The sequence below is a fragment of the Prionailurus bengalensis genome, chromosome F2 (assembly GCF_016509475.1).
Source record: "Prionailurus bengalensis isolate Pbe53 chromosome F2, Fcat_Pben_1.1_paternal_pri, whole genome shotgun sequence".
Lineage (NCBI taxonomy): Eukaryota > Metazoa > Chordata > Mammalia > Carnivora > Felidae > Prionailurus > Prionailurus bengalensis.
The window spans coordinates 28,581,332-28,608,336 of record NC_057353.1 but is presented as its reverse complement, the minus strand read 5'-3'; the positions used below and the strand labels follow the sequence as shown (position 1 = coordinate 28,608,336).

The window sequence follows — 27,005 nt, the reverse complement described above, 5'->3', positions numbered from 1 at the left end:
TCCCCTAAAGTTTCTGTTTTGAAACCCTAACCCTTAATGTGACTATAGTTGGGGATAGGGCCTATACAGAGGTAATACAGGGTAAGTGAGGTTATAAGGGTAGAGTCCTAATCCAGTGGGACTGGTATCCTTATAAAAGGAGGAGACTAGAGAGCACTCTCTGGCCTTGTATGCACTGAGGAAGGGCCATGTGAGGACATAGTAAGAAGACAGCAGTCTGTGAGCAGGGAGCATAGTCTCTTCCAGAACCCAAATTAGTGAGAACCTCGGTCTTGGACTCCTAGCTTCTAGAACTTGTGAGAAAATAAATTTTTGATGTTGAGGACACTCAGCCTGTGGTGTTTTGTTATAGCAGCCCGAGCAGACTAATACACACATATATAAACAAATAAATGCAGGAATAAATATTGCTTTAGAAAATTGTAAAAGTCCGACATCCCCAGGTCCCACCTCACGTCTTTGAAAATTGTCAGCAGCTGTCTGTCTTCAGAAGGATCCAACTCTATTGCTAAGTCAGTTTGCCTGTGCCCACAGAACCTTACAGCCAGGCCTATGCCAGTTATGACAGGAAATAGGTGGTTCTGCACCTGCCTAAATTGTTTGTTAAACTAAGAACACAGCAGTATATTAAAGAATCAGCTTAGCTCCGCTGTCATCCTGAGTGACTTACAACCACGACATTATCAGTAGAGTTAGATCTGACTGCGATGAGTCTCGATTTGGTGTGCCGGCACAACCTATGTCTCGCTGCAGTGCATTTGCCCTTGAGCCCTCTTCACCCAACATTTTTCCATCCCCACCCTCTATAATTCGTTTTCCAAAGAGTGGCCAGAGTGGTCTTGAGAAATTTGATCATGTCTTTCCCTTCTATCTCGGCTTTCCATGAGCATCTAAAATAAACCCCAGACCTTTTCCATTGGGTGTATGAAGCAGTATGTGGCCTGCCTCCTGCCTTCCTCTCTGACCTCTGGCTCCTACCAGTCTCCCTGTCACCTAGGGCTGTCCAACTGCACTGGTTTTTCTCTTGCTTCTTCAATCATGCCAACTTTGTTTTCCCTCTGAGCCTTTGAACTTACTGTGCCCCTGCCTGAAATGCTCTACCCCCATCTTGACACAGCTGGCTCTGTTGTCACTCAGGGCTCTACTTAAACATCACTTCTCCAGAGATCCCTTCCTTCAATGTCATCCCTCTCCATCATATCACCTTATTTTAATTTTCTGTACAGCACTTACTCCTATCTAGTTTGTTTTGTGTTTATTGTCGTTTTCTCCCTACCACAGTGTAAACTCTGTGAGTAATGGAACCCTGTCTTTCTTGCACATGGGTTACTCCAGCACCTAGAACAGCACCTGCCACAGATGGGCTTTTAAAAAATAGTTGTTTAATGAATGAACCAATGAACAAATTAAATTGACAGGTTGGAGCCCCAGTTCCAGAGCAAGGAGTCACGCCTGGCCCAACTCCCTCAGGGCTCATACTCTTTCACATGCTTAATCACACGGGTCCTGCTCTCAACAGAAAGGCCCTCTGGGGTCTAGAAACACACCTCCTCAAAAGTCCAGCTGCTATAGCTTATCTAGTAGATTAGCTAATTGATGTCCATCAAAAGTTAAACCCAATTTCTGTGAACAGGACATCTTTGAAAATTTTTTGTCCATCGCTGTCCATCCCCAATAGGAGTCAACCCCCTGACACATCAGTTTGCCAGCCACAATACACCTTACAGCCAGACCTATATTAATTGTGACAGAAAGTAGCTAGTTATGCACCTGAACTGTTTCTTTGTTAAATCAAGGTGTGTCCTGACTAGACTTTTATTTTATTGCCTTCTCTTGTACAATTTTACCAGAAATCCCAGAAGGTAGGTACTACGGTGATTCCCATCTTACAAAACAGATAACCTTGTTCAACATTACATAATGATCATAGAGTTGTTCACATAAAATGGGTAAATTGGGAAACACTTAAACACTGACTTAACACTTAAACTGACTTAAACACTGTCAGTTTGTTTGTTATCCAAAGTTTTAGTTATCAGGTCAGTAAACCAATAAACTGTGGCTTTCTTTAGCTATTAATATGACATGATATTCTCCGAACAGAATTTTGCTGCTCATTCACCTTGTCTTGGCAAGTTAAAAGCTCTAGGATCTTCTTTTTTTCCCCCCTGTTTTGTAGGCACTGATTTAAGAAGTCCATTTATGTGGGCAAGGAAAGCTAGATGCAAGTAAATTATATTTGAGAGAGGAATACTACTTCCTGTCCAAAAAAAAAAAAAAAAATCGAGAGGGGAACTGAGTGCTTGTTGAAGTCAAAAATTTCTTATGAAGGACCCCTAATCCCTTTTTGTTGTGAAGGAAAAAATTAAATCACTATTCTATCCTGTTTTGCTTTACTTGAAAAAAAAATTTTTAATGTTTATTTATTTTTGAGAGACAGAGACAGAGCATGAGCAGGGGAGGGGTGGGGCGGGGGGACGGGGAGAAAGGGACAGAAACAGAGACAGAGACAGAATCCAAAGCAGGCTCCAGGCTCCAAGCTGTCAACAAGAGCCCAACGTGGGTCTCAAACCCATGAACTGTGAGATCATGACCTGAGCTGAAGTCGGACGCTCAAACAACTGAGCCACCCAGGCGATCCTTTTGCTTTAGTTTAAAAGCATAAGAATTTATTCAGAGATAACTTATACTAGTCAAAATGTTAACCTAACACCTTTTTTTTGAATTTTAGTATTTTTTTGAGTGTTGTTTTCTGTAAGAGTCTTAAAATATCATTATCTAATACCAAGGAAATAGCCACAGCCTCCTATTAAATAAAAGCAAAAGCAAACAAAACTTTTATTTATAATTTTAATCATAAATAGATGCTTTGATTTTGATTCAGAGATTCGAAAGTATGTAATATTTCTTTGTTTTGCAGAATTCCATTCCAAAAATGTTTGATGCTTGACAGTATTTTACTCTATTAGTATTTAGAGCAAAATCACTCTAGAGATACCAGTTGCTCACAAATTTCTTTTCTTAAATCAGAAGTAAACAAATCCCCTGTGATTTCCTCTATTTACATACAAAACAACCAATTCTCTTTCCAGCCAACTCTGTTAGAAGTTCTTCCCCGTAGTAAACTGAAATGTGCTAAATCAGCCATCCTATAATTTCTACCCATTTTTCCTATTTCTGTTTTTTGGAAGTACCTAAAATAGATGCACAAAATAAATACTGTGACCTTTTTAATATTAACGTCTTTCAAATTCTTCATGAAGATATAAGGTCTACTTTCTTCTTTTTTCAACCTGCTTGATGCTTTCCTTCTCTTAATTCATCGTTCAGCATAACATTATTTTGCCGTCTTTTTCTGGATGGACCTCAAATATCAATGACCCTATAATTGTGTTGTCCAGATAGCTGACAGTTCCCCAGATATGGTCAGAAAAGTGAAAAGAGATTGGGATTATTATGTGGAATATATATTTTATTACATAGAATATATATTTATACTAATTCAGCCTAAAATCACATTTACTTTTGGGGGAGCAAAACCACATTGTTGACTTTTATTGAGCTTGCATTTATCTAAAACCACCTTATCACACGAAATGCCTTTAAACTAGTTTTCTTTTTTTATTTTTAGTTTCACAGAACTTCTCTAAGCTCCTGTGACCTCAGTTTTTAATTAAAGGGTACGAACTAGAGTGTTTAATAAATATACCCAGATTTGGAGGTGCAAAGGGCAGATATCAACCAAGGTCTGTAAGTGTCAAGTCACAAGCTCTATTCTAAGCCCTAAGGGTCTTTTTAAAAGCAACCTACCTTAATATTAAGTCTTTGTGTCCCACCCCCTGCACCTACTGCTCTTCCTTCTCCCCCTTTCATTTTCTCCCCTCACTGACACTACTTCTTGGCTCACGCTGGAGACTGTTTACAACACTCTGGATTACATGAAATCTGCAGGATGGGTCTGATTCTTTTATGAAAGATTTTCCTCGCTGACCCTTGCCAGCCCACATAAGCTACTGCAGTAACAATTTGTGAAGTGTTTGCCTTTCCAAAAGGTATCTGAGAGTCTCATCTCTTGTTGAAAGGGCACAGAAATCAGAACCAACCTGCTGAAGTAGTTCTATGGCCCGCCAGAGGGATTGGTGGACTAAGGTCTTCACTACATTTTTGCCTCTGTGGGTTGGGAAAGGACAGGAGAGTTTCTCTATTTCTTGTTGGTATCCCCTTACCTCATGCAGATGCTGAGTAGGTGTTTGTTGAAAATTTAATGATACTTACTTAATAAGGAACTAATTTAGAGAGATAGAAACAAGATTGAAAGAAAAAAAGAAACTCTGAAAATGGGTTCGGACAAATCTATTCTCTTAATGTAGTCAAAAGTGCAGGGAATCGGGAGACAGGTTCTACCATTGGAGGAAATAATCAAGGACATTTTAGAGCTGAGGTAGTTAGGAGATAACATCTGCCATAAGGTCATTTTCAAGCCAAATGTGACTCTTGTTGTATATGCTTAAGTGTTAGGTTTTCAAGCACTGTGGAAGGGATCCTGAAAGTCTTTTGGTCATGAAAATACATCTTTAACTGCAGTAAATCTTACATGACCCACATAAAATGAGTCAGCCCTTTGTTTAGGTGAAAATACATACTAATTTATTCAGTATTCACAATGGAAAAACAACTTGTCTTTTTTGTCTCATATTTGATATTTAAAAATGCAGTTCTAATTTTGACTTCATGTTGTCTGTACTGCATGCACTTGTTAGGAAATTAAAGCTTGACTTGGGCAAGATTCATCTTGGCCCAGAAACTACCATGAACCGTTAATTTGGAATTTGATTGAGACAAAGACTCAAGAGAATGTAACTTATGAACGCATTAACCAGTGCTCTTTGAAGAAGGTCAGGACACCAGACCCATTTGAGGAGCTTTTTCCCAAATGTGCATCAATCTCCAGTTCTACCCCATTGATTTTGATGGAGTAGATCTGGGTTGGACCCCTGGCATCAGTATTTTGAAGAAAAGAAAAGAGAAGAAAAAAACATTGTGAAAAATGTCCACGAGCGATTCTGTTATTCCTCCCACTTCTGACTTTCTGTAGAGTCACCAAATCTGTCCCTGTAAGTTGTAATTTCTGGATTTTATTAGCCCCCTCCCTCAGCTCCAAATTCAAACTCAAAAGAATGTCTTCAATGAGTTTTGTTTTCCTTTTGTTTCTTTTATATACGTTGAAGATTACTACTAGTACTTATTCATTTGAGCAGTAATCTAGTGTCTTCAGTAAAACCATATTTGAAGTTATTATCCTTTCAGTAACCTGGTGTACTTTATGTAAATATGAATGTGGTGAATTTCATAATAGCTGGTATTTATGGAGTATGTGTTATGTGCCAGGCACTTTCCATACCTTATAATGCATGAAGCTTCACATCAACCTTGCCAGGCGGTGTATATTATCCTCCTTTTACAGATAAATAAACAGCCCATTCAGGGTAAGTTTCTTGCACTCAGTCACAGTCAAATCTAGATCTTTCTATAATTCTCTAAAGTTCTTACTCCTTCCTCTGTTCTGTACTGACAAAACTTTTCTCTGACAATAAAATATGTATATTTTCTTAATAATTACATACCACAAAATGTATCCCTTTTTGCTTAGATGCCATAATACTGGCTCCAAGTTTGATCCCAGTATCAGTCATGTATCTTACGTCTTGATACACCTTATATTGCTGCTCTGAGAAAAGATTCTGTTGTCACTGATTCCATATGTAATATATTACATTATATGCATATTCTACATTATTAAGTGAAGTTATTTTACATTTAATAGTTTCATTTAAAAAATTAATTTTATCTTCACATTTCATAAAATAGATCAGTGCTTGAACAAGAGACAAAACTTCTGTTTGTGGTGACAGAATATTAACCAGCAGGGTAGAGGTTAAAAAGAACTTGGTTTAAGGAAAAAACAAAATCATACATTTATATTAGAATTACAGAAAAAAGTTTAAATCCTCATCTAGGACAATTACAACTTGGGGGAATGCAGTTTGGTGTTAAGAACAATGTCCATCAGGGGCGCCTGGATGGCTCAGTCGGTTGGGCGTCCGACTTCAGCTCAGGTCACGATCTCGCGGTCCGTGAGTTCGAGCCCTGCGTCGGGCTCTGGGCTGATGGCTCAGAGCCTGGAGCCTGCTTCCTATTCTGTGTCTCCCTCTCTCTCTGCCCCTCCCCCATTCATGCTCTGTCTCTCTCTGTCTCAAAAATAAATAAACGTTAAAAAAAAAAAGAACAATGTCCATCACTCCCTGCCACAATGGCATGGAGAGTTCCAGTTGCCAGTTGATTTGCATGGTTTATTTTGGCCTAGTGGATAGGCACACTCTCTGTAGTATTATTAAAGGGATAACCATTAGGTTTTTCCAGGGACTTTTGGTAATAATGCAGGTAGCAGAAGTTATGGTGATAATAATTTTTGTTTCCCATTTACATCTCCTAAGGACCTGGGATAATAAATTAGAACTTAAGATTTGTGCTGCATTTAAAATTTTAATGAGTAGAAATATTGGAGAGCTATAGAACTTTATGAACACTTTCTACCTTTATTTTGTTAACCCTGGTTGCTGTGCTTGATAATACAGTATGGATAGCATGGTGGTAAGAAAATCTTTAAAGACATCTGACAGATTGGACAGAAAGAAGCAATAGACCAGATAGGTCAGTGAAACATGGCAGATGGCATTTTGAAAAAGTGAGACAAATCCAGAATTAAACACCAAGAAGTTTAATCAGTTTTGCACTTAATATCATTCTACATTGTATCAAATTTCAAATACTTAACATTGTGTAAAAGTAGAACTAAATCATAGAACTGTAAAACACCTTTGATCTTTTTTTTTTTTTTAATCTTTGTTTATTTTTGAGAGAGAGAGCGTGAGCAGGGGAAGGACAGAGAGAGAAGGAGACACAGAATCTGAAGCAGGCTCCAGGCTCTGAGCTGTCAGCACAGAACCCGACGCTGGGCTTAAACCCATGTACTGCAAGATCATGACCTGAGCTGAAGTCGGACGCCCAACCGAGCCACCCAGGCGCCCCAACAGTGTGCTTTTTAAAGATGAGGAAATTGATGTCTGGACAGTTCATTTGAAGAAGAAAGTATACATTTTCACATGTGCTCTCTTACTCACATGTATACATGCTCTCCTCTCTCTCTCTCTCTCTCTCTCTCTCTCTCTCTGTCTCTCAAACACACACACACACACACACACACACACACACACACACACACACGTTGGTGGCTTCACATACAGATCAACATTACTGTGAACAATTGTATAAATTGTAAAAAACCAGGGGCACCTGGGTGTCTCATTCAGTTAAGTGTCCATCTCTTGATTTTCAGCTCGGGTCATGATCTCACTGTTCGTGGGATTGAGCCCCATGTGGGGCCACACGCTGACAGCACAGAGACTGCTTGGGATTCTCTGTCTCCTTCTCTGTCTACACCCCCGCGCACGTACACACACTTTCTCAAAATAAATAAATAAACTTAAAAAAATCACATAGGTGTTAATTGAACCAATAGAAATATTTTAGCTTTTCCTCTTCAAAAAGGAAGAGAAAAAATTATTTCTAAAGTCTTAAAGCTTTAAGTAAAGAATTGTCAGAAAATTGGAAAAAGTTCTAAACTATTTTAACTCATTGAGATAAAAACGTAGATGCCTAATGATTTCAAAAGAACTGTTTTTAAAACCTCTGAGAATTATGATTACAGCAAGACAGCTAAATTGACTAGCAAAGTCAGAATTCCTCACAGTATTCTCTTTAGATACTGAGGTTTAATCCAAACCTTATTATTTGTCAGCTTTGTATTATTAATATATTTGTATCAAAGAACTAGGCAGAGGATTCGCTATTTTAAGTCTATGAGAACCATCACTAGCCTGCACTGACAGATGTTAAAGAATGTCTGTGGAAAGAATGTCAAAAACCTCTCCAAAGGAAAGTCTTTAAACCATGTCCTTAATAAAGAAATGCAAAACCAGATTTAATTGCCCTTTTCCTAAACAGCTCAGCCATGCAGGCTCATTTACTGCAGCATATGGTCTGAGAAAGCGCACAGTGGAAGAGAGCAGTCACGGTGAAGGCTGGGATTGAATCCATTTAGGCTGGAGTTCACAAAGATCAGTCAGAGGCAAGCACTTGAAGTTAAAAGAAAGAAACACACCAAGCAGTAAAAACACAGGCTATTTTTATTTTGAATGTGCTCATTGGAGACATCCTATTTGCCTTTCAAGACAGCAGTATTCAGTGGTTTTAATATAAAATAGAAGATTTCTGAGAAACTAATATCTGGGATGTTTTTCCTAATTAAAAAAAAATAGACGAAATTGCTTGACGCCATGGAGATTTTTTCCCAATATTATTATTTGTTACCACTGGAAGCAATCATTTTTCTAAAGGGGGAGCAGTTAAAATAATGAGTTGGATGACAACAGTGTGGCCTAAATTTTATTTAAAAGGAAGACATTATAAGATTGTATGAAGTGGTAAATTCTTACCACCCCCAAAGGGATTAAATTTATAGTTCTTGCCAGAAGTCACAGGTATTTGAGAACTTGAGAAAAGGAAGAGGGAAAAAAAAATCTGTGAATCCTTTTATACCATTTTTGGCATTAGGCAAGTGACTTTAATTCTATGTATCTTAATTTTATGCCTGTAATATGAGGGAAGCTATCTTTATGAAGATCTTAATTATAACCTCAAAATAGCTTATTAATAAGACAATTCAGTTGCTATGTGTCTAGTACAATGTCACACAGATTTGAGGAAAAATATAAAAGGTAACAGAAAGGAAAGAAATGTTTGAGGGGTTAATAATGGCAAACATGTATCTGTTTATTATTGCTGGATCTAATTAGTGGTAGTTATTTCTTATAACAAATTATTTCTAAGTACTATTTTTTCCTGCAAAAATAGCTTTTCTGCCACAGAGTATATTTTTATATTGTGGGACAAGTATGCTTACTATTTTTATTGTCAAATTTTATTGAAATTCTCTGGAGCTGCACTGTGATGTGGTTTTTTAAATTTGAATTTAAGTTAATTAAATATAATTTAAAAGTTCAGTTCCTCAGTTACACTGGCCATATTTCAAGTGCTCAAACCTTATCTAAAGTGTTTCCATTATCACGGAAAGTTACAGTGGGCAGTGGTATTTGATATTTTTATTATAGATAATAAATAGATTTTATTATAGATAGATATAGATATAATAGATTTTATTATAGATAATAAATTTTGTTTGGGGTATTTGTGCAGTTTTTAGCAGAGTCCATTGATACAATCACAGGAGTGAGGAAAAACTAGATACATAAAAGAATAATAAAACCCCATTATAAAAAGAAGACAGAAGAGACAGATTCAGGTTTATAAAATCATGAAAGGGATTAGTTGATTAGGTTAGAAGTTAAGGCTATTGAATTTTAAATGAAGCTAAAAATTGCTTCCTGGAAAAACAAATAATGAATCTACAGAAATTGTTACCTTTCCCTTCTAAGAAATGGTGTGTGCTTTAAGTACAAGTATATTCCTAAAAGGCGTAACTCCACTGAAAGTTAGTGAAGCAAGAGTGATAATAGGAGATAGGTGAAGTTAGGATACCTCTCCCTGCCCCTCAGTCTTCCTGAGCCACTGCCGGAAAGAGTACAAGAGTACGTAAATCACTGTGACCCTTTTGTGACCGACTGTATATGTGGTTATGTTGTGGTCGATGCTAAGAAATGTGGACCATTCGGTGCGTAGTCCTCTGAATCTTACTTGCTTTGTTCAGAGCTCTTTTGCCTCACATCTCATTGGAAAGTCAACATTCATTTCAAAAGAAACGGTTTCCATTTTTGTAGAACAGTTATGTTGTATTTTAAGAGAAGAGTGCTTATGCCATTAAAATAAGTAAGATTTGAATGAAAGCAAGTATTGGAAGAGAACCCACCTCCAAATTTCCTTTCTATAGGAACCTTTTGTATCGATTCAATTATCACTGAATTAGAACTGAAGGTGCTCTTATATTCTGCATCACTCCCACATAGAGTATCAGTTTTCATTGGGTTTGTTTTGATGGTGGTGGTGGTGGTGATTGATGATGATAGCTAATATTTATTGAGCATTTATAAGGGCTTGGAATGTTTTAATATATTTCATGCTCACAAGAACCTATGACGTAGGTACAACGATTCCCATTTTACAAATGAGGACGCTGAAACAGAGATAAAGTACCTCAGGGCTGCATGTTTATAAGTGATACAACTGCACACACACATGTGTAGTCACATGGCTCCAGAGCCCATGCTCTCAGTCACTACATTGCCTTTTCTGGATTTTTATACTTAGGCCAACATCTTGGAATAAAGTGACCATTTAAGGGTTGTATAAACAATCTGGGAAGAGAGTTTACTGGCATACTCATTTTAAATCTTATTATGTGGAACAATGGAAACCCAAATGGGAAAACTAAGTGGTGTAAGTGATTATCAAAGACTACAATAGTGAAGGTTCACCTCGAATTACACTGGAAGAAATGGAGTTCTTGGAAATATATTAGCTTATTTTTTTTCCTTTAATAAAGTGTTTCGAAGTTAAAGCAAGGATCAACTCCATATTAGTTGTATGGCTGCTGTTCTTGTCAGAGAAGTATGCTGACCCTTACATGTCCTGGATCTCCCAGAACGGACAGTCTCAGTGTGGGCGAGGCAGCCCTACTCCAGCCTGTCAGTGGGCTTTGTTCAAGGGACTCTTTTTAGGTGCATTTCTCCATATTATATATTGCTGACTTTTTTTTTTTTCTTTTGGTCTATCTAAATTATTCACCCTAAACAACTCTTGTCATCACTTATGGAAAACATCTGTTATTCTTGAAACTTGTTAATGGTAGCCACAGAGTTTTTCAGAGATTCTCATTTTCCTGGCCTGTTGTATTTATATAAACTGTCCTGTCTTCCTGCACTTGATTATATGTAATAAACCTAATCCTAGGCCAGATTTTCTCAAGTGGTGACCAGAGAAGCCTGAATCAGAATCACCTGGGAAGCTTGCTCAAAAGGTAAATTCCTAAGTCTCACCTCAGATTTGCCAGCTTACTTTCAGGCTTGCGTCCCTCCATTTGCATTTTTAACCGGTACTCCAGGTGTTTCTGGTATACTAGAAAGTGTGGAAACCACTGTTCAAAAGGCTGCATTATGTGAAATGTCTTCATGGGGCTGTGAGAGGCAGATATGAAATCCCTGCCCTTAAGGATCTTACAGTCTCATAGAGAAGGTAACGCTTCCTTTCAATCAACTGTAATACAAAATAAAAATTAAGTACCATAAAAGTAGAAACAGCTACTTCTAGATAGCAGAAAAGAATCTTTTAAAGGTTTGTTTTGTGTAGTGCACAATGTGTATATTTGGATAATTCTTATTTCACCACACATACAAGCCTGCAGTTTGCTTTTCATCTCCATTATCATCTCACTGGATAATTCCCAGAATTTCCATAATTTTTAGAAGTGAAGGCAAAGCTTTCATATCACTAAAGGCTAATGCATCTAAAACTGGGGACAAACTTCTGCATTCCATAAATTACCAAGCATACTGGCACTCAATGGTGTTCCTGTTTTTATTTTTTAATTGGAGATTTTTGCCGTTAATATGACACAGAACCACTTACACGGAGAGCTTCCTCTTCACTGCGACTGTGCCCAGAATTGGTGCCCCTGGTGTTTGTGACATGTGCAACTCTTTTTATAAAAAGTCACTGTTCCTTTCCTCATGATAAGTTTATAGTCCAGCTATGAGTAATGCTCCTAAAAATAAGTAAAAAGAAATAAGCCGACCATGAACAATGAAAGAAGAAAACCAATGTTTATTAACCACTATGTGCTAGGCACGATGCCAAGCAAATTTCAGAGAGGTTAAGTGAATGCACCAGTCCACACAGCTGCTAAAGCCAAGAAAGTAGAAATTCTAGATAATCTGTGACCTGGTGGCTTTTATCAGCAAGTGTCATGTTAATTTATTGACAGACATTTGGGTACCTGCTACATTGGCACTGGAAGGATACAGAGATAAACCCAGTGCCAGATCTTGGGGGAGCATAGAGACTAAAGAGAGATCAGAGAGTTGCACAGATAACCAAGACAAGTAAGTGAGAGGCACTAACATTTGCAGTCATGTGCTAAGCATTTTCAACATATTATCCCATTTAACCTTCACAGTAAACCTGCAAAATGGTTGGAATCTCTCTTATTGTAGATGAGGAAATTATGGTTCAGGGAAAGCCACTCAGGGTTACCCAACGAGTAAGTGGCAGGGCTCAGATTTGCATCCAGGTCTATGACTGCAAAACCTCTTTCTTCCATGGGAGTTCCAGTGACAGACTCTTCATTCCGACAAGGAGAATGTCAAGGCTCTTGGGAGCTGCATTTGATGTAGCTGTTCTACCTGGAACTTAAGAATCAGGCGGATAGACAGTAAGTTCAAGGAAGGCTGGCAATAGAAGCAAAGGTACGGAGGAATAGAAGTATGTGGGAATGGACATCAGGCCAAGATATGGAAGCCATCTTGAGAAGTGGGCCCAAAACATGGGCTCTGGGAAGATTAGACCTCAAGCTTCAGCTAAGGGGTAATGAGACTTGTAGGGTTAAGATCAAGAAATATCTGTGTTAAAAAATGAACTAAAGTTGCTAATTGGATATTGCAGGAATGGAGGGAAGGAGGGGTCAACATGAATCAAAGCTGATTGAATCGCTGTGAGTCATGCTGTGAGGACAAATGAAAGAATCTGTTAGAACATAAGTTATAGCTCCAAGTAATATAGAAAATAGTGTTCACCTTTACCTTGCCTATGAACCAACCTTATTTTTCCAGAGGATAATTCATATAGAATATGTCCTGTAATTGCTGTTTTCTAAGATTATAAGGCTATGCTCAATATTTTAGGATATCACTTTAATTTTTTAAACAAAGACAGAAAATAAGATCTATGCTGTCAAATACACCCTCATGTATACATACGTGTGAATAGATAGAAGAACTAGAAAATATGACTGACTTCATTATTTTACAGTTTTACAAAAGAATATTTACTTCTATTATCAGAAAGAAAAATAAGTTTTTTTTTTTAAAAAACCAAGTAGCCTTCATATTTATTTGATAGATCATTTATAAATTCCTTCAGAATACCTAATTAAACATTGTATGGAGACTATTCATTATATGGCCTACAAAAATCGTTTTTCAGTGACTTTTTTTGAGAACTTTGTTTCTTTCCATTTATGTAAAGTTGTTTAATTTAAAATTAGAATACTTGGTGGGCAGGCACACCTCAGAGATAATGCAGGCTTGGTTCCAGGTCACCACAATGAAGCAAATATTGCAATAAAGCAAGTCAGATGAATTTTTTGGTTTCCCAGTGCATGTAAAAGTTATGTTTACCCTATACTTTAGTCTATTAAGTGTGCAATAATAGCATTATGTCTAAAAAAAACAATGTATAGTTCACCCTTGAACAATGAAGGGGTTACGGCTGCTGACACCCCCCCCCCCCGCCGTGCAATCTAAAACCTGCATACAATTTTGACTCCCCAGAAACTTAAACTAATAGCCTACTGTTGGGGCACCTGGGTGGCTCAGTTGGTTAAGTGTCTGACTCTTAATTTCAGCTCAGGTCATGATATCTCATGGTTAGGTTACTGAGATCAAGCCCCACGTTGGTCTCTGTACTGACAGTGCGGAGCCTGCTTAGGATTCTCTCTCTCCTTCCCTCCCTGCCCCTCCCCACCTCAAAAATAAATAAACATGGAAAACTTTTTTAAAAACAGCCTATTGTTGACTGGAAGCCATACCGATAATATAGTCAATTAATACGTAATTTGTATGTTATGTGTATTATATACTGTATTCTTACAATAAAATAAGCTAGAGAAATGAAAATGTTATTGAAAATACTAAGGAAGAGAAAATACATTTATAGTACTATACTGTATTTATTAGAAATCCATGTATAAGTGGACCCATGATTTGAAACCCTACTCAAAGCTTAACTGCATATACTTTAATTAAAAAATACTTTATTGTCGGGGCGCCTGGGTGGTTCAGTCGGTTAATCGTCCCAACTTCGGCTGGGGTCATGATCTAGCAGTTCATGAGTTTGAGCCTCGTGTTGGGCTCTCTGCTGACAGCTCAGAGCCTGAAGCCTGCTTCGGATTCTGTGTCTCCCTCTCTCTCTGCTCCTCCCCCACTTGCACACTGTATCTCTCTCTCTCTCTCTCTCTCTCTCTCTCTCTCTCTCAAAAATAAAGATTAAAAAAAATTTTTTTTAAATACTTTATTGCTAAGACCTGCTAACCCCTATCTGACCTTTCAACTAGTAATCACTAATCACAGATCACCAAAACAAATATAACAATAATGAAAAAGTTTGAACTATCGTACGACCCCCAAAATGTGACAGACCCAAGGTCAGCAAATGCTGTTGGAAAAATGGCGGCGATACACTTGTTTGACACGGGGTTGCCACAAACCTTCAACCTGTAAAACACGTCATACTTGCAAAGCGCAAAGCAAAGCACAGTGAAACAAGGTATGCTTGTATATTTAGATCCTTAAAGATTTTGGGATTGCAGTCATTGGCAATATTTTCATTCACCTGTAGCTTTTCATAATGTTGATATTAAACCCTTAAAACATTTGATCAAGGAAGAAGATGAATGAATATAAGTTTCATTTGGTATTATAAAATATTTTATTGATCAAAGTGAGCCATCATGCATGTTAGGCTGTCATTACACTTTAATTATAGTGCAGTCAGTCCTCAGCACTTAAGTACTTTACTTTTAGACCTTTTTCCATTTTGCTTTTGTAAAATATTCTTTACTTTAAAAGAAGATTTGGGGGGCACCTTTATGGCTCAATGGGTTAAGTGTCCCAACTTCGGCTCAGGTCATGATCTCGCCATTCAGAGTTTGAGCCCTGCTTTGGGCTCTGTGCTGACAGCTCAGAGCCTGGAGCCTGCTTTGGATTCTGTGCCTCCCTCTCTCTCTGCCTCTCTCTCTCTCTCTTTCTCAAAAATAAATAGACATTAAAAAAATATTAAATAAAAATGAGAAGTTCTTAACTTTAGGAAGAAAGCATGTGTCTGAAAATCTTTTTCCCTTGATATTCTCTGATTTTAAAAATGAATAACATATTGGGGCACCTGGGTGGCTCAGTCTGTTAAATGTCTGACTCTTCATTTCGGCTTAGGTCACAGACTCATGGTTAGTGGGATTGAGCCCCACGTCAGGTTCTGTGCTGTCAGCACAGAGCCTGCTTGGGAGTCTCTCTCTTTCTCTCTCTCTCTGCCCTTCCTGCATGTGCATGCTGTCTGTCTCTCTCTCTCAAAATAAATAAATAAATATTTTAAAAAATGAATGACATATTAAAATAAATGTTATTTTCAAGAATTGACTTGTTTGAATTTTGTTTATAAGATCTTTAAAAGTCACTTCAAGGTTACAATTCTGATACAACTAAATTTTCTGTCAATAACAACTCTTTCTCACACACTAAAGTGTTTTTTAAAAAAGAACATATTCTTTATCTTGAGCCACCACATTAAAATTAGAATTTGAGTTTTACTTTAAACTACTTGTTTAGGGCGCCTGGGTGGCTCAGGCGGTTAAGCGTCCGACTTCAGCTCAGGTCATGATCTCGTGGTTCGTGAATTTGAGCCCTGCGTCGGGCTCTGTGCTGACAGCTTGGAGCCTGGAGCCTGCTTCAGATTCTGTGAGTGTGTGTGTTTGCGTGTGTGTGTGTCTCTCTCTCTGCCCCTCCCTCCCCTACTCGTGCTCTGTCTCTCTCAAAAATAAACATTAAAAAAAAAATTAAACTACTTGTTCATGTTGTGCTATGCAGAATTAATGGAATTTTTTTTTTTCTTACTATCCAGGAAATACCAGAAAGGAACCAGAGTCCGACTGCGTCTATTAGATCTTGAACTTACATCTAGGTTCCTGGGAGCCACCACAGATACAACTATACTTGAGGCTGATGCGATTCTCTTAGGACTCCAGGAGAGTAAAGATGCCAAATCAAAACAGGAACATCGCGAATAGTAAATAAACTTTGCTTAGTGCATTCACTCCTTTTTTTTGTTCAACCCAGATATTCATCAAGAATGCAATTAGAAAATTGTAAATAAATGATTGAAAGAAGACATAATAAACAAAAGCTATAATTATGGCTCTTATTTGTTAGAATTTTCTTTAGCTGTTTCTCCCCTCCTCCCTTTTACACCCATTCTTCCCTTTGATTGGGGAAATATAAACTGTTCTGGGAAATTCTGTCATTCAACAAGTATGTTTTGAGTGCTTGCTATGTGCATGGCACTATTTGAAACAGCAGTAAACAGATGAGACAAAATTGCTTGCTTTGTGGAGTTTACCTTTGACTGGAGGTAATAGGAAATAAATAACATACATACTACTACATTAGACAGTGATCTATGCTGAGGACAGAATAAAGCAGGGAGGGCAGGAGACCTGAATAGATATTTTTCCAGAGACATACAGATGGCCAACAGGCACCTGGAGAGATGCTCAACATCACTTACCATCAGGGAAATGCAAATTAAACCACGATGAGATATCACCTATTATATCACCTATTAAAATGGCTGCTATCAAGAAGATAAGAAGTTACAAATGTTGGTGAGGATGTGGAGAAAAGGGAACCTTCTCACACAGTTGGTGAGAGGGTAAGTTGCTGCAAGCACTATGGAGTACAGTATGGAGTTTCCTCAACAAATTAAAAATAGAAATACGCTATGATCTAGCGACGTCACTTCTGGGTATTTACCTGAAGAAAACAAAACACTAACTTGAAAAGATATCTGAACCCACATGTTCTTTGCAACTCTATTTAAAATAACCAAGATGTGGGGCGCCTGGGTGGCTCAGTCGGTTAAGCGTCCGACTTCAGCTCAGGTCACGATCTCACAGTCCGTGAGTTCGAGCCCCGCGTCGGGCTCTGTGCTGACAGCTCAGAGCCTGGAGACTGTTTCAGATTCTGTGTCTCCCTCTCTCTCTGACCCTCCTCTGTTCATGTTCTGTCTCTCTCTGTCTCAAAAATAAATAAACGTTAAAAAAAAATTAAAAAAAAATTAAACAACCAAGATGTGGAAGCAACCTATGTGTCCGTCAATGGATGGATAGATAAAATGTGTGGTATGTTGTAAATATGTGTGGTGATGATGTTCGCTAGACTTATGTAGTGATTGTTTTGCAATAAATATCTATTACGATATACACCTGAAACTGATGTTATATGTTAACTATATCTCAACAACAACAACAAAATAAAGCAGAGAATGGGTTGTAAGGTGACAGATTGAGATTTAAGAGTAGTGTCAATGGATATCCTCACAGAAGAATCCACTTTTTTATAATGCATAATTTTTATTTTTCCATTGATACAGTATTTAGAAAAAAAACTCTTAAGAACTTATCTTTTTAACTGAGGTAATTGACACATAACATTTTATTGGTTTCAGATGTACAACATAATGATTCAATATATGTGTATAGTGTGACATCACCATAATAAGTCTAGTTAACATCCGTTGCCATACATAGTTTCCAGGAATTCACTTAAAAAAATTTTTTTTAATGTTTATTTTTCTTTGAGAGATAGATAGAGTACAAGTGGGGGAGAGTTAGAGAGAGAGAGAGGGAGGGACACAGAATCCAAAGCAGGCTCCAGGCTCTGAGATGTCAGCACAGAGCCCGATGTGGGGCTCAAACTCACGAACCATGAGATCACGACCTGAACTGAATTCAGACGCTTAACCGACTGACCCACCCAGGCACCCCATCTAGGAATTCACTTTTGAATAATATCTGAAGGAAACGAGGGAGCTAGCACGTGGGCCCCTGAGAAAGAATAGCTAGGGCAAAGGCCCTGAGGCAGGACTGTGCCTGTCCAGTTTAAGGAACAGGGAGGAAGCCATTACAGCTAAGAGAGGAATAAAAGATAAACCTAGGGAGTGGGAAGTAGGAGAGGCCTTGTAGGTCCCGGTATGGACTTTGGCCTTTATTTACTCTGAGATGGAGGGTCTTTGAGGAGTCTGAGTGGAGGAGGAATATGCTGTGACATTGTAGAAGGATCCTTCTGAGTAGACTGAAGGTTAACAGCAAAGCAAGACCTCTGAGGAGAGAGTTAGTGGGTAATCCAGATGAAAGGTGATGGCAGCTTGGAGGAGTGCGGTAGCAATGCTGGTCCGAAAAGTGGTTGCAATCTGGATATATTTTGAAGGTACAGACAGTGGTATTACATAACATTGGATATGGAGTATGAGATAAAGAGGGTGGTGAGGGACGACAGCAGGGTGTTTGGCCTGGGCAGCCAGAAGAATGGATTTGCCGATAACCAGGATAGGGAAAAGCCGGTTTGAGGGGACTATCGAGAACCCAATTTAGAATATGTTAAATTTGAGGTGCCTATTAGCCACCCAAGTGACGATGTTCGGAGGCAGCTGGCTCTATGGGTCTGAAGTTCATGCGAGAGGTCTGGACAGAAGATGGAAATGTACACATCACAGACACTCTGTCATACTTCCCAAACTGTGTAGCTCAAGAATCTAGGCACTCCCACTGGGTTCCTTGTGGCACCGCCGAAGTCCTTCAGAGGCACCTAGCTGGTTGGTCTAGGAGGGTCCAGACAGCTTCACTCACTCATCTGGTATTTTGGCAAGGGTGGCAGAAAGGTTAGGTTTGGCTAGACCGTGACCAGAGCACCTATATGTGGCCCCTCTAGCATGATATGTGTCAGGGGAGTTCGACTGCTTGCATGGTGGCTGGTGTTCCCCAGAGCATTCCAAGACAGCCAGAGAGAAACTACATGGCCTTTTCTACTTAGCCTGGGAAGCCATGCCTCTTCACTTCACTCGCTGGGTCATAAACGAGTTAGTAGGCCAGCCCAAATTCAAGAGGAGAGGAAGGAGCCTCCACCTCTTGATGGCAGTGTGGCAGCCTCACACCGTAGGAGGTCACGTGGGATGAGAGAGATGGTTGTGCTCATCTTTGGAAAATACCACATCCACCCCCAACTGGGCCACACCCAATAATCACCACCTCCAAAAATGCCAGATCTGAAATCTGAGATCCTTCTACTCTCTGACCTTCCTGCTCCCTCACTTTGTATGCCCAACAGAACACTTTCTCAAAATTTGGGGGGCTCCAGTCCATTGACTTTCAATTTTTCACTCTTATCACCTCCTTAGTGTTCACACTACCCTCCTTACCCAGGTTGAAAGTTCAGGGTGCATCAAATAATTATTTCCTTGCAAGTCAAATTTTCTTAAGTCCCATCATCTCAAACCCTCCTTTTTTTAGTTGGCAAAACTCCAACCCTAATGAAATCTGTCTACCTACTTCATGTCTATACCAAGAAGTTCAATATTACAGGAGAAACCTCACTATCATAGTGATTGGTATTGTTTTAAATCTGGAGTTGCAGATTAACGTACCAGACTAATGTACATGCCTAACATTACTCCCTCCAAAGCCTCACTAAAACTCTAATAGAGATGGATGGATGGATGGATGGATGGATGAGTGGTGGATGGATAGATGCACAAACACCTCACACACACAAAAAACTCAAGTAGGAGAAAAGCAGGAAGAGAGGAATCAGCAATAAAACTTTGCAGTCTGGGAAGTGGATGAATAGACATTGACTTAGCAGAACAGATTCTGAGCTGGCAGTGGGGAAAGTAGGGAACCCACCTGATTTACTGCAGAATCCTCAGGATGTTCAGTAAGTGGCGATACTGGCTACTTCTGGATCTGGGAATGAATTGGGGGAAGAGGGAAGACAAAATAAGGGAGACTGGGTAAAAGCTGTCTGAGAAATAACCTAGATTCCTTTTTTCACTCCATTCACTCTACTTCAATGATATGGCTGCCTGCCTCCACCCAGAGTGACCCTCCAACCCCAACATAAGTCTGGCAGTTTAGTGTTTAGATTCAGTTGTCCATATTATTTTTTAAAGTTTATTTATTTTGAAAGAGAGCACAAGCAGAGAGGGGCAGAAAGAGAGGGAAAGAGAGAATCCCAAGCAGGCTCCGCACTATCAGCGCTGAGACTGATGCGGGGCTTGAACTCATGAACCACAAGATCATGACCTGAACTGAAACCAAGAGTTGGCTGCTTAACCAACCGAGCCACCCAGGGGCCCTGATTCTGTTATCTTTCTTTATGGGAAGGATGAAGGTGTATGTGTGTGGTGGGGGCGGGCAGGGTGGGGTTTGAAGGAGGAAGGCAAATGCATATACATCAGTGCACCAGACCAGACAATTTCAGCATACTCTGAAGATGTGGAAGGCAAGACGAGTGTCATCTCAGTTGTAGAGGAGGTGTGGTCAGGAGAGAAGACAGAATCTATACCCTCAGATGTTTCAGATCCCACAACCAAACACTACGTTCCAATATTCAAAGGCTCATCACCAGAAAGTGCCTATTCATCTCTTATGACACCAATCTAAAGGCTAGTTTTTAATCATTCAAGTTCTCAGTTATACTGGGTTGAATAGTGCCCCCCCATTCATGTTCACTCAGAACCTGCAAAGATGACCTTTTTTGAAATCGTTTGGACATCTAATCAAGTTAAGATGAGGTCATTCTGGATTAAAGTGGATCCTAAATACAATACGACATCGTCCTTACAAGAATAGGCAAATTTGGATACAGAGACACAGAAACACAGGGGGAATGTCATGTGACAACTGAGGCAAAGATTGTAGTTACACTGCCACAAACTAAGGAATGCCAAGAATTGCTTGGCAAGCACTAGAAATGAGAAAGGTATGGAACAGATTCTCCCTCTGAGGTCCCAAGAAGAAAACCACCCAATGACACCTTGATTTCAGACTTCTGGCCTTCCGAAATGTGACATTGAATTCTTGTTGTTTTAGCCACCCAATTTGTGGTAATATATTACGGAAGCCCCAGGAAGCTGATCCACTAGGCATATATGAGAAGTGTGATATCTTGTCAGGCATTCATTTCCCAGCCTACACATCTGTCCCATGCTTTGTCCCTGCAGTCCTATTGGGAGCCTATACCGTGCCTGGCTTCCTGTGCTCCATGTAATAGTCTTTCTTGCTTCACTTCTTTCTATAGACTGTCCTCTCTTTGCAGCCTTGATTAAAACACCAGGGTGTTTTAAATTAAGGTGGTTTGATTAAATCCACCAGGGTCTGAATCTGGAGAATCAGTCCCCCTAAACACCAGTCACCTATTTAAAATCACCCAGGTGGAGAGATCTGAGAAAATCCGTTTCCAGTGAACCATCTTTGTTCCTTTAATATTATTAAAGTAAAGCAAGTATTTGGATCAAGTCAATACTCTTTTTTTACAAGTCAACTAGTCATGCCAAACAAATGACCAGAACAACTCACTCACGGTGTTAGTGTCAGGTCAGGTCATCTGGGAAGCAGACGCTAACAGTAGGAAGGGCAACTCTGAGGGAAAGGCTGGTGAGGGATAAAGGGAAAGGGAGCAAGATTGTATAGACTTTAAGGCAAGATTCGGTTGTGTAGATATTTACATATTCCCTAGCAGCTGAAACCTCTGATTAATCAAGAGTTTATGTTTCTGATCAATAAATGTAAAGGAATTTTCTCTAATAAATATTGACGGTGGTACATCTTTAGAAACATAGTAGATTATATTTTCTGTATATCCCTGAAATTAATTTTAAATACTAAACCTGGCCTGTGCTAGGGAAAGCATCTTGTGTAGAATTTATATAGATGGAGAGATGCTAGGGAGAAAGGTGACAGCAAATAGAAACAGTGTGCGGAACACGTGGTGATTTGGCACATTTGCTCATGCTAACGTGAACTGACTGCACAGAGATTTTGTGGAAGGTGGAGGCAAGACACCACAGGCAAGTCTCTGGGTGAGGCCATAGGGTTGGGAGGACATAAGATAATGACCCCATGCCTCTGCAATAGAGGTGAAGATTATAGTGTTTTGTCCCAATATGCAAATAAATCCTGTCAGGCCCTAGGACAGGCCCTATCTTTCATCTGGAGGGAGATGGCGTTGGTATAGGAAATCAACCCGACAAACAGGCCCTTACTGAGGGGAGAGAGAAAGCCTCACTCTTCTCTGGGACTCATTTTCCTGGGCCTTGACTTGGAGCGGTCTAGATATGTTTGAGGGAACACTAGTGAAAGCAGAAGCTGGTCTCTGGCTTGAGGCAGGAGGGCAGAAACAAAGCCAGAATATACCCCTAGGATCCTATATGGATGAGCAAAGCCTCATCTGAGTAGCTAAAGCTCTTTGTTACAGGTGAGCTCTGTGTCTGCTTCCCTCAAGAACCATGGAAACTATCGAGTCTTGTTTGCACATTACAGCCTTTTCTCAAGTGGTCATCCAGTCCACCCTGTAAACATCCATGACAGGTTACTTCCTACCTCCCGAGGCAGGCTTAGAGAATTATTTGGAAGATACCCACTGTAAAGTTAACTCACCTCACACGAGTAAGACTTGAATTTCTGGTTTACCAGAGGATCGAACTTTGTGATCATTCTCCTTTTTGCCATTTGTGGAATGTCTTTTCTGGTTTTTCTAGTTCCTCCTCCACACCTGTCAAGTAACATTTAAGTTAGATTATATGGAGGCTGATTATAATATCCATTTGATAGATTTTCCAAGACCTTTTCTGGTCCATCGGTCATTTCAAAGTTCGTTAACACCTGCACCAGAAGGTGAACGGGAAAGGGAAAGATGTTAACGAAGATAGAAATGACTAATGGACCAGAATTTTTAAAAAAACAAAATTTCAAGCATGGAACCGTCCTAAATTGTCATCCATTTTGTGGTTATGTTTGGAAATTCACTAGTATATTGGGCATCACTAAATACGTCTAAAAGATAGTTACGCAGAACATAACTCAGACATACCATTACTTGTGAGCAAGAAGCTTGCAGCATTTACCCACAGTCCTGGTCTCAGCTGCCTGCCTGAGTTGCATTCCCACTCCTTTTGGTATGGTTTTGAGAGTTGGGACATCATCTTTATCTACTGGCTTCTGTGGTATTTACTGCATCTAAAATGAAAGATTTTGCATGTAAATGTTGCCTGGAAAAAAAACACAGTATCTTGCTTTCTTTTATTCATTCATCTGAAGTAATTATTGCTATCACAGTCTCATGTGCATTTTTTCCAAACCATAATGATTTGAGACTTATAGAGTATGGTAAAAGAGTTGGATTGTTTTTCAAGCAGGCAATTTTGTGAAGCAACTGCTAGTAATCTGAGCCACTTTTTGGTTTCTAAAGATTTCATCTGTCTGCAGGGTGATTTCAGGATCCATACAGTTCCTTACCTGGGACCTTAAAATCCATTTTTGCACTTCCCACATGTAGAACGCAGGTGTGAGAATGTAAAATAAGTCACATTTGTTCGTAGAGTTTCCTACCTCCTTTGGCTCAGAACATCCCTGACTTCTTTGTAATTAGTTTAAAAGAAACAGGGGGAGAAAGTTACAGTCTTCAAATAAACTGCATGTTTCCCTTAGGAATTCATACTAAAATGCGTATTTATTTTTAAAAACCAAATGATATGAATGTAGGAAATGCAATACTGGGTCAGCCCAATGGTCTAACCAGCCTGTGGTTTCAAAGTCTCATAGTATCCCATTAATGTTGGCCTCAGAAGTTTGAGGATCCATTTCAAACTCTCTGGTTTTCTTTAACATGCAAATCTGGATTTACCGTTCATAGATTGATCTAAACCTTTCCTGAATTTACTTATATCTTCAACCTACATCCACTAAAGAAACAATGAGTTTCCCAATGGCAAGGGTACTACACCTTATCTATCCATCCTGAGATTATAGCAAGGGTTCTACTACAGGCCAGTGAAGAGATGAGATGAGTAATTCAGTCTATCACAGTCGTCCTCTTGGTCCTGACCATTTACATCCCTCCCACATGCAAAACTCACTCACTCCATCCTATCGCACTGCCTCCCACTCCCTAAAGGCACATTTAATCATGATATCTGCCACCAGTCCAAGATCTTGTGATCCTTATCAGGTCCAGTTCCTGCTACTGATATCAGTTTTCTCCCTAGCATCTCTCCATCTATAAAAATTTTACACAAAACGCTTTCCCCAGTGTAGGCCAAGTTTAGTATTTGCAAATAATTATAGGGATATATGGAAAATATAATTACTATTTTTCTAATGATATAACACAATCGATATTTACCAGACAAAATTCTTTAAAAATTTTATTAATCAGAAACATTGTAAACTCTTGAATAATCAGAGAGATTTCAGCTGCCAGGGAATATGTAAATGTCTACCCGGCCAGATCTTGCCTATAAAGCTCTAAAATGTATTACTCAGTTGCCTGTCCCCAAAACATTTCCTGCTTTTTAAAACAGAGAATACTGAACAGGATTTAAAGCTTTCCTTGATGACTCAGGGCTACCATTATGGAAAACAATTTCATAATGATGTGATTTCCTAGGGATTTTTAAGGTGGGTTAGAGCTGTTGCTCCTACCAAATGGCCCCAGAACTTGGAGCTCTTTAAATTGTTTTTTTAGCTTGTTACCTATCACCTCCCTTTGCTATCGGCTGATATTTTTTACTTAGGTCAATGTCCCTGCTTCTAGTACCCCACCTTGGGACTCTTAATCTGTGTTAATCCAATTTTTGGTTATATACTAACTGACTCTCAACAACTATTCTTTTTTGTTGTTGTTCTGTTTGCTTTAAACATTTTTGCCACCTCCTTTCCCTGCTGTCAGCTGCCACTTTTATTGGTGTCTGTGTGTGCTTTTCAGTGTCTCACTTAATAGTATTGAGAGTAATTGTGTAGAATTGTAGAAATGTGCACAAATTTTGTGATAGCTATTTTCTATTTTGGAGTCTTTAAAAATTTTTTTAATGTTTATTTTATCTTTGAGAGAGAGAGAGAGAGAGAGAGAGAGACAGACATACAGAGCACGAATGTGGGAGGGGCAGAGAGAGAGAGGGAGACACAGAATCCAAAGCAGGCTCCAGGCTCTGAGCTGTCAGCACACGGCCTGTCGTGGGGCTTGAACCCATGAACCATGAGATCATGACCTGACCTGAAGTCGGACGCTTACCTGACTGGACCACCCAGGGACCCCTCTCTTTCAGAGCCTTTTGTCCATTATTTTCAGAGCCACGGCTGTGTTTTAGATGTTAAAAGTTGTTTTCGGTCTATCGCTAAAATGAAAGGCTTTAGAAAGAGAAAACAAAAAAGGAAACAGACTATTTTTAAAATCAATTTTAAGAATGTTCTAATACATCTTCCTAGGCCTTATGTGTCTAAATAAAAAAAGTGGATGAAAGGAGGGTTGGATTCATTGAGTATTTCTGCTCTGAGGCCTGTTAGTACTCTGTAAATTAGTACTCTATAGATTTATCTGTTAGAGGGTCATTTATGCTTTCCTAATCGGTTGTAAATATCTCCAGGAAAGGAATTGCTTTTTACTTGTTTTTGTATCTGCTGTGCCCAACACAGTGTCAAACACATAGAAAATATTCATCAATATTTGTTGAAAGTACTTTGCTTGATTCAGTGGCCTTAATTGTACAAGATTTTCCATCAGTAAGAGAAAGATGAATTGTTCTACAAAGTCTGCTCGTCAAGGTAGAAAGCAGACATTTTTAGCCGTGAGATGGCTCAGATCTCCCAGATGACCTTCTGTTTCACTCTTCCTTTCTTCCGGTCGTCACACCAACTCCTCACCTGTACTGCCACCCCATGATTTCTGAGTAAATCACTTTGTTTTAGAGCTTTGAACAAAAATTAAAAGATCATGCCACATGAACAGATTTCATGCACCCGGATTTCAAGTATGCATCTGAGTTTGGTTCGTATCTCCTGGTAATTTTATAGCAAAAAGCTGGTCACTGGGTATGTGTCTCCATGTTTAGCATTTTGCTGACCTACAGGGCAGGAATAGGAGGTGACTGTGTGTGTGACCTGAAGGGACGTCTCATTACTTTATGTTAACTGTGATTTTTTATTTCTCTGTTGGCACAAACATTGGAGTGTTCACTGTATTCCCTGCAGCCAGGAAAGAATTTCTCGAGTCTAAAGATTGCGGTCAGTTTGAGGAGACTGAAAAGGGGAAGGCACAGAATTCCTTTTTCCTTATTTTAGCCTTCTGGTTCTTTCATGAATGCATGCAGGCCTTAAAGACTCAGTGCACACTGCTTTCCTGCCTCTGAGCTCTTTTCCTTCCATCCCTCCTAGATATGTTTACCCAAGTGTTGACAGGCAGCTTTTTGCTCAAGGATGCTGGAAAGATGGTTACACTGAAGCTAAACATTTGGCTCCCTGTCCAATACCACAAAAAGTGGACAAGGGGTGCCTCTTAATCAAATCTGTCCTCACAAAGAGATAATCTCTGCTCTTGGTTTGAGAACCACTCACATGCCCCTGTACTCATAGCAAATGATGGCTTGTTAAACTTTTCTCCATGTATACACACAAAACAGTGTCACTCAAACACAGTGAATAATCACATTGTCCACACGGTAAAACTTCCATCAATTCCATCTGTTTCTTCTAGCCCACGCTTCACAGACTAAACTGTGACGTAACAGGTGAAATACTTCCATTTACCTAAGGATGAAAACACAGGCAATGGAAGCTATGAGAGACGCCCAGCTAGACTCAAACATCTAACATCAGACAGCCCTCTTCTATATGCTCTCATGGGAAAGTTCTAGGGATTTTTTCACTTAGTTCCTTATTAGGACTTCAGAACACATAAGCAGAACTGCTCTGTGCTGTGTCCACTGAAAGTTATAGTTAAAACAGCAACGATGATTAAGAAACATTTTTCAACAGTCGTGTGTACTTTATTAGCACCAATGTAAGCTGCATGCTGGAAGTTACTCCTTTCTCTGACTCCACTTCAGCTTTATGAGACTCA

The 27,005-nt window shown here is 39.3% G+C and overlaps 1 protein-coding gene across 2 annotated transcripts in view; it reads left to right on the top strand.

Annotated features, from left to right (window-relative positions):
• MRPS28 (mitochondrial ribosomal protein S28) overlaps positions 1 to 27,005 on the top strand; it is a 209,580-nt gene that overhangs the window by 91,201 nt on the left and 91,374 nt on the right. The window contains exon 3 of one of the 2 annotated variants that reach the window (XM_043601256.1): positions 15,961 to 16,260. The exons of the other annotated variant lie outside the window; for it this stretch is intronic. Coding sequence (XP_043457191.1) covers positions 15,961 to 16,126 — 166 coding nt within the window. The 3' untranslated portion in view covers positions 16,127 to 16,260. Of the gene's footprint in view, positions 1 to 15,960; positions 16,261 to 27,005 lie in introns of those variants that run through there. 2 annotated transcript variants of the gene reach the window in all.